This window comes from Sinocyclocheilus anshuiensis, unplaced genomic scaffold (assembly GCF_001515605.1).
Source record: "Sinocyclocheilus anshuiensis isolate Anshui unplaced genomic scaffold, SAMN03320099.WGS_v1.1 scaffold3628, whole genome shotgun sequence".
NCBI classification, from domain to species: domain Eukaryota; kingdom Metazoa; phylum Chordata; class Actinopteri; order Cypriniformes; family Cyprinidae; genus Sinocyclocheilus; species Sinocyclocheilus anshuiensis.
This window is the reverse complement of record NW_015549772.1, coordinates 13,428-22,471: the sequence shown is the minus strand read 5'-3', so window position 1 is coordinate 22,471 and position 9,044 is coordinate 13,428. Positions and strand designations below refer to the sequence as shown.

Below are 9,044 nucleotides of genomic sequence, written 5' to 3'. Positions count from 1 at the left end.
CTGGAAGAGGATAGCTTTCGGATAGCGCATCAAGAACCGGGTTGACCGGGTACTCGGTACCACCGGTACTTAAGAAAACCTGGTACCGTAACGTTTTAATTTTTTTAGTACCGACTTGGTACCGAAATACCGGGTCTTTTGACAACACTAGTAGGGACCAAAGCAATTTATCGTGACTACATGAATTTTCACTGCTTGTTATATCATTAGAGGAATGGAAAGAAAGCCGAAACAATCCTAGCACAAGATGTGCAAAGTACGTGTATTCAGATTTTAAGATTGCCGCCCGTGCGGCCCGCTGATACCTGCAACTCCATACTCAAGAGCAACGAAAAGTACCATTATTGAGCGATACATCACATTTTAAACTGAATACTTCCTGTATTAAAAGTTTCAACCATTAAAAAAAAAAAAAAAAACATGTAAAGACTTCAATGATCACACCCTGACACATGGCATCATTTGACAATTCAATACGAATTTACTCTTAAGAACATGACTACACAGCGGAAGTCTGCTTCGGCCCTCCTCATGTTCATGTTGGAGGTTTCCAGGATGTAATTACATAAAGCCCCATCACGGTTTCTCCTCTTGATGCCTTCTGGATTAATTTACAGAGAGGGGTGGCGACTGTAGAGCGTGAATTCATTCGTTCCGAATGGGGGTGCGCGACTCAAGCTGGGGCCGAGTGGGAGTCCGAACTCTCGCTTTTGTTCTCCGTCTGGCCTTCCCAGTCCGTGGTGCCTTTAAGCATTTCTGCAACTCTGCAGTCTGTGTGTGAGGTCACTGGGGAGGAAGTTTCAGATTCTGTCTGCCCTCCTCCATCTCCAGGGGGACCCAGACCATGAGCACAACCCCGTCCCGGAGGAACACTTGCCGCGCTGTTTCCGACTTGGTTCTCTCCTGCTGTGCTCGGACCATGCAGCTCCGTTACCCCTGCGCTGGACGACGTTGGTTCCTGGATCCCTCCCGGCTCCAAAAGCGAGTCGCTCAAGTGTGAAACTGACAGGATATCCGGGCCAATGGCGATCTCAGCCATCCAGTCGAGGTCAGAGTTTGATGGGTCGATGGACAGACCAGTATTTACCACCAAGCCATTGTGGGTTTGGAGCTGAGGTTGGTCCTGAGCGGCTTGCCGGTCCTGGCCGTTAGTGTTCACGTTAGCGGCTGCATTAGCTTGGCCAGCAGGCGCCGTGCTGCTAGTGTTGTTGTTGAGATTGTCCTGCAATGCAGTCTGGTTTCCTTGACCCACCTGCTGGTTCTGAAGCAGCATCTCCTGGATCCGGATCTGCTGCAGGATGGCCGGCAGCTCGTAGTGATGGAAAAAATAGATCACTGAGTGCTGCGCAAGACAAAAACGAAAAGGCTCATGAGCTACAAACAATTCTATGCAACTCCACAGATTCCCCGGTTACACTGAAAAAAGCTGAAATAAGATACCTGAATGAAGAGCCAGGAAGTGACCAAAGCCAAACTGCTGTACTGGCCGTTAAAGCGGTAATGATACGCATAGAAGGCAAAGTGATACAGATAAAAGAATCTGAAAAACAGCACAATAGATCTTTTAGATGCGATAATCGATACCGTGGCATTAACCACCAAAACAACCCTAGTGAGCTGCCTTACTGTCCATTCTCTACATACATGGGGAGCTCACATTGACATGGAACCTCATAAGTGACTGATTCAACAGGAAGCAATTTCAGTACGCCATACAAATAGTGCTCCTGAGTACCCCAAAATGTTTCCAAAAGAAAGTGACGTTAATGAGATGCTAACAACATGGTACCCAAAGCTTTACAAAAAAAAAGCATTTGGCTCCAATTCTTTTTGATCAATGACTACTGAAAATGTTTTTTTAAAAACAATTCAGATTGATTCGCCAATTATGCATTCAGACCATTTTGAGAAACAATTTACCAAAAAAAGCTAACTTTTTAGCTTTGCTAAAAGGCGTTTACCTATGATGCTGTCTAGGTAGGCAGCACACTAGGTTTTGAAACAGAGATAATATATACACTATACTTCAGTTTCATTTTCATGTTTTAATAGGCTGATCTGAATAGAGTCAACCTAAGCCAGCATTTCCAAGAAATGACAAAGAACAGAATTAAACCATTGAGCTTGTGATACAATTAATATTTGAACATCTGCAGCTAAAACAAATGCGACCAACCTGACCAAATGTGATGTATCCTAACAAAAACTATGAGACCAAGTAAAGAAAGAATTACCAATATTTTTCTACTAAAATTACTCTCTAAACACCATTTCTGAAAATGGGCAGTTAAAATAAATGTTCGAATTAATTATTTTATAGATGACAATCATCACGTTGATTAGCCCTAGAAAACGTACTATGTTTTTGTTTCAGACATACTGGCTGTCATTTTGTTTAGTTTGGATATATTTACACATTTATTATTAATTCATACAACCACAGTGAATATGAATTATACAGTCATGAATGAATGGCTGCTTCATGACCAGTTTTGAAAGTTCTGTGTGAATTCCTCTAGGGGGCAAAATTGTGACAACTATATGCAAATGTTGGAGATATATTGGAAAGGCAGATTAATTTCAAGATATCATAATATCATAGTTATCGAAACAATGATTCTAGTCTGTGTGAAACTATTCAAGCTAAAATGTGAGATCGTGATTAGATACATTCAGAACAAACTGTTAAACTTTTGTTCTGCAGCTTTCCTGTAGCTCAAACTGTAGAGCATGGCACTAGCAATGCATAGGCCAAGGTTTGATTTACCAGGGAATGCATGAAATGATAACACGTATACCTTGAATGAAGTCGCTTTGGACAAAAGCGGCTGTCAAATGCATAAATGCAAACGTGAAGTGAATGTAAAACAGCAGTAGAGGAATCTGGTAAGACACCTGAACCACTGGCATTTACCTGTGCCGATGTGATTACATACCTGAGCCAGTGGCGCTTGCTTGTATTGGTGTGGCAGCAGATGGCATCGTATTGGTCCGCCAACCAAACAATGAGGATTATGTAGAAGGCAGTGGTTGTGTCATTGAAAAACTCAGACATGATGGCCTCCATCCCTGCAGACAGGATCAAAATAGAGTATTTGGTATCAAACGACTTTCATAGAACTTCTTAACAAATTTTCATGTAATATCTGAAGTCAACAAAATAAAAGATCAGGCATCAAGTTGATAGGAGACTAATAAAGACATGAGAACATCTCTTTAAAACTCCCAGCAGTGAGCTCTACCTACCTACAAGAGCCAGGATGACAGTGAGGAGAGGGGCAGCAGGGAAGGCAATGGTCATATTCATCTCCAACATCTGGAGAAGGTCCACTGAGAAAAAAAAAGCGAACATCAGAGAGATAAGTCTGGTTAAAAATAATGGCTTTTTAATGTTATAGACTTGATCGTGGAACATCATCACATCGGTTATTCAGTGTTGAAGACCCAAGAGGCTGATGGGAACTTACCTATAAAGACGAAAATCTGGTGGTGCGAGTACCGCAGCAGCATGGACACTGACAGAGTCTGAGAGAGAAAATATGAAGAATTTCCATGTGATTCAGCAAGGAACAGTTCACCCAAAAATTATAGTTCTGTCATCATTTGCTCACTTGTATGACTTTCTTTCTTTAATGAAACCCAATAGGTCAATTTCTGAAGAATATTCTGGTCACTTTTTTAATATAATTTAACTGAATGATAAAAAAGCAATAAAAAGAAGCAAACAGACCAAAGATGAAGTCATTATTTACTGCAAGTGAATGAATCATTCTATTGAGTCAGATCTTTTCAGAGAATTCGTTCATTCAGCTCACCAAATCTGAATGATGTGTTTACAAAATCTGATTTTTGTTTTTTTCCAAAATGTAACTGATTGACTCAATGATTTGGTACAGCTGTTAACACCTTGCTAATGGGGCAGATTATTAAGTGATGGCTTCAATATCAGTCTGTTTATCACCCAAAGCTATCATATGACCTCAAGAGTATTCAGAATATAGTGCATAGGCTGTGTTTAGAATAATTTAAAGTGATTTTAAACCATTTTTCCATTTTCAGTTTGAAAGCTCTAGTCACCACTCATTGTAATTGGGTGGAAATGAGATTAGAACACTGTAAAATGTTCACCTTGTGTTCCATTTATGAAATAAAGTCATTGGAATGAGTAAATGATCAGTTTTCATTACTGGGTGAACTGATTACCAAAATGCTCAAACTGAACTCACAAAGATAACCATGATTACAAAGGCTGCCAGGTAGGAGGTACGAGCCATCCACATACTGACAAAACGGTAGTGTTCTCCAGAGACCACGTTCCTCAGAAACCCTAAAAACAAACAAATCACACTCACTTCATAGTTACAGCATCATCAAGAAAAAAAACATTCTTAAGAGAATTTACCTTTGTTTTCCTCATTCTCTGCTAAAGCCTTCACACTGGACATCAGGATATCGTCATAGCCCAGGCATTCATCCAGGAGGAAGCGACTGAAACCATCTCCAAAGCACTGATCCTTCATGGGGTCTGAACACAGGCCGAGAGAGATGAACTACAACTTTATGCTTTCCCTTTTAAAAAAAAGATATGAAGTCTTCTTTTTGAGGAAGAGTTAATAAAAAATATATATATTTAACTCACTCTCATGTCATTCAAACCTTTATGACTTTCTTATAGAACTGCACAATAATTTTCAATTAATTTATTATTATTATTTTTACATTATATCAGAATTACTGCACTTTCACATAAGAACAAATCAATAAATCGTCAACTCGTATGATTTGCTTGCAGATTTAGTGGCAGCAAATGACTGTGTGAAAGAAAACAGACTGGCTGTATTACACTTTTATTTGAACAGAATGTCTCAATAGAGATCACTAAACTCTAAATTACATGTTTGCTGATGTTTTAAGTTCATAATCACTTTTTTTCTGTAACGTAGAGAGATCGCATGCGCATGGTTGCCAGGTTGGGACAATTAAGTAAACCACTGGACAGAAATGTATTAATTTAAGAGAAAAACTCTGGTTGACGGATTCAAACATTTGACATCTGGCAACCACAACCATGAAAGCTTGTGGAAGCTTGTTTCTAATGCAAGATAAAGCGAATGGCTAATTATGATTAAACGTTTTCAGGATAAATAACCAGTGGGAGAATATCGCAGATGATTATGCTTTATAAATCAAAAGAAGCAGAAATTGATTCAATGATTAAAATACGATTCATCATGTTTTCTTCCATGGAACACAAACGGTGACTTTCTGAAGAATATTCTGCAACAAATTCTATTAGTCTACTAGGGGTGTTAAAATAAGTCCATACAACTTCAATGTTGGTCTGTTTATGAATGAATGAATGATGTATTATATTTATCACACAAAAGCAAAGTTATAAGTGACTGGAACAACAAGAAGATCAGTAAACAATAACAATTTTAATTTTTGAATATTCTCAAGAATATTAGAATATAATAGTGCAAAAATGGAATATTCTATTCTTTTTTGGATTTTGGTCAGGTTTTCTGTTGATGGCCTGCAGGGTGTGATGTACTCACCCAGGGTCACCACCATAACAGGGATGTTGAGTCGCTGCCGTGTGGCCTGGGACAGCCGCAGGAATCCATATTCCAAAGAATATTCGACAATATACTCTTCTTGTGGCCACACTACACAAACAAACACAAACACTGACAAATGCTGACAATGTTTCATTGAATTTAGAAATTCTACTAATCTAGAAAGCTTTCATTTCACACTAATTGTTCTATAAAGTTTCTCTGTATTAAAAAAAATACACTGTGACTATGCTGTCATTGATTTGTGTGTGTGTGTGTGTGTGTTTACAGAAACATTTACAGTAATGTTTATGTTCTCATTTTGGGGTTTCAAGCTTTAATTTGGGGGACTGACACCCTGAAACCGTCCTGCGAATAACACCCTGTTCATCTTACACATTTTAAATAACTTATTTGAATCCAGATGTGAAGTTTGGAAACTGTGAATTTGTATCTAAACTGTAAGAAATTACAGTATCTGGGACACTCAGACATCTTATCTTACAACAGGCCACTGTGATTGTTTCGGAAGCCTTTTGACACAGCTCACATGGCCTCTGGGAAGGGCAAGGTTATAAAAGAATGTGGGAACAGAAAGGAAATCTGACCAGGGGAAGTGAGAAGGGCTGCACTGGATGGAGGGAGGACAGGGAATGAATTCACAAAGGAGGAAGAGAAGGAAGAGGAATGCACCAAATGGCTATTTGAGATGTTTACCTGCTCGAGTTAGCATCTCGATCTCGGAGACAGTCTCCCTCAGCGGCTGCATACCTTTAGAGGGGGCCTGGCTGAAGGACAGATCCTGGGATTCATTCAGGCTGGAGCCAGGAACACGGCCACTCAGCGACGGATTCAGACGTGGCTCGATGTCTAGCTCAAACTGCATTTGTGAGAGAGAGAGACAAAGGGCACAGTCTGTCAGAACGATCTGGAGAACAGAGGCCATTTCAGTGGAATAATTCACAATAAAATAATATTCTATCATTATTTATTGACCACGAGGACATTCGATAAATGTATGCAATTGTTTTTACTAGTAGCACCCACAAAAAAAAAAAAACATTTTAAAATGTTCCATAAGCCTCATACAACTTCTATGAGGACCAGACTGAAATTTAATTATATAATAAATTCTATATTTAAATTCTAAAAATATATTCATATAATATTATACTTTGTTAATAATGATAATATTAATAAGAAACTTAGTTGTAGCAGTAGTAATAGCAGTTAGAATACAATACTATATTATTAGAACTAATACAATTACAATATTTCAATTAACAAATATTGAATTAAATTAGAAATTCATATTGATTTACTCTTAGGCAACTGCATACTCTTCTGATCTTTTCATATTATTCATTGTATATTCTTATACATTGATATATTAATTCATTCTATAGCAAAGTTAACAATAGTATTAATAACATTAATAATAAGTGACTTATTATAAGTAGTAATAGTAACAGTACATTATATTGCATAAATTAATACAAATACAACTATTTAAATTAACAAATATTAGAAATTAATATTGATTTACTGTTGGGCAGCTGCATACTATTCCACTATTTTCACATTAATTCTATATAATTGTATAGAAAAGAGCTGAAAGGAGCACACACAAACAAATATTTTTCAAGAACATTTATGCATCTCTTTTCTATACAAAGGCAGTTCATAGAGATCTGTGAAGTTTACAAGAACATTAAAAAAGCACCATAAATTCAAAGAACTTGTGTGAGGGCCAGACTGTATTTGTTAGTTAATATTATATTTAAAAAATTATATAATAATAATAATAATAATAGTGAAATAATAACTTATATTAACAATATATTAACACATATTAGAAATGAATATTGATTTGACGTGTTAACAGCCTATGTTTTTGGGACAATATGAGAATGAGTACATAAATAACAATTAGCAATTTTTATATGAATTATGCCTGGCTCCCCATCCTAGTTTTCCTGTTCCTGTGTAATAAACTCACCCGTACTGTGCTGTTGTCAAACATCTCCATGGTCATCTCTTCCTCCTCTTCAGCGTCTGTGGGCGCCATTGGCTGTCTGGTTTCACTTCCGTCTTCCTCTGGTTCTTTCACGAGGCCCTGGATTCCCTCTGTCTCGTAGAACTGCAGAAAGATGGGCGCGCGGCTGGAGTTGCGCTGGATCTCCACACGCAGGATGCCATCACGGGGCCATTTCTCCCGCACGTGCTCCAGGCAGTTGATTGGAGAGCGTGAGAAGGCAATGTGGATGTAGGCCAGGATGAAGAGCATAAACAATGCCTGCCAATCAAATGACAATGAATAAAAACAAAAAATGCGTACAAAAACCACAGAATAGGCAACAAAGCAATAAACGTTTGTTTCTAATGCAAGATAAAGCGAATGGCTAATTATGATGAAACGTTTTCAGGATAAATAACCAGTGGGAGAATATCGCAGATGATTATGCTTAATAAATCGAAAGAAGCAGAAATTGATTAAATGATTAAAATACAATTCATCATGTTTTCTTCCATGGAACACAAACGGTGACTTTCTGAAGAATATTCTGCAACAAATTCTATTAGTCTACTAGGTGTGTTAAAATAAGTCCATACAACTTCAATTTTGGTCTGTTTACGAATGAATGCACTTCCATAACAATAACAGCATGATATAATATTTAAAAAAAAATACTCCTTTTATATTCATCAAGTCAAAATTCTGAAACTTTAACTGAAATTGAGATAATTTAAATAATTTCATCAGACTTTATTCATGCTTACATGAAAGTACAGCTTTACTGAAAGTACAGAACAGAATTAAGTTAATCTGCTTTAAAACAAAACTGTTGTAGTAATAATAATAATAATTAATAGCGGCTTGTGTCTAGGCCTGTCGCAATAATCAATATATCGATTTATCGCGCAATATATGTACATGACCTCAATAATTTTTGGTGACGCAATATATCGCCCATTATATTTACTTAAAAATTAATGTCACCATGTTTTTTTTTACATTCCACTTGCGCCTGTCTCTTTTGCAGCTTCTCGTACATAACGTTTTGTAGTCATGAGGTGCTCGTTCAAATGTAAAAAACGCTTTAACTGCAGATATGGTCTTGTTTAGGGATCTGACGGACATCTGACTGTTAAGTAGTGATTGTGTTTTTCAGCAATAGTGTGCACCCTTAAATTACAGAGTAAAGAAGGTCCGGGAAAAATCTGTAGATGGAAAAATCTTTGTGCGTTTTTCTTTTTTCTACTTGTTACTTCGCACTTTTTGTTTTTTTTCAGGTTATTCAGGTTTTTGTAGGCATCTAATATTTTGATACTTAATATCCATGATCTAAATATTCTTAAAAATTAAAAGTTTGTTGTCATTTGGAAGTGTGTAGGCCTTCTTGCATTATTATGCTGTTACATTATGATTATATATTCAGTGGCATAAAATGGTCTTTAAAATGACAATAATATCGCTTATCGCAA

General features: G+C 37.3%; 1 protein-coding gene across 1 annotated transcript; it reads right to left on the bottom strand.

The window, feature by feature from the left end:
• Positions 1-154: 154 nt before the first annotated feature.
• Positions 155-7,854, bottom strand: LOC107660839 (membralin-like; the record flags this gene model as incomplete). The annotated part of the gene is made up of 10 exons (XM_016450259.1): positions 155-1,342; positions 1,441-1,540; positions 2,937-3,069; positions 3,247-3,330; positions 3,468-3,525; positions 4,227-4,327; positions 4,403-4,525; positions 5,559-5,669; positions 6,276-6,438; positions 7,558-7,854. Coding segments are annotated over 10 exons (1,839 nt in total), but the record flags the coding sequence as incomplete, so codon positions are not given.
• Between the last annotated feature and the right edge of the window lie 1,190 nt (positions 7,855-9,044).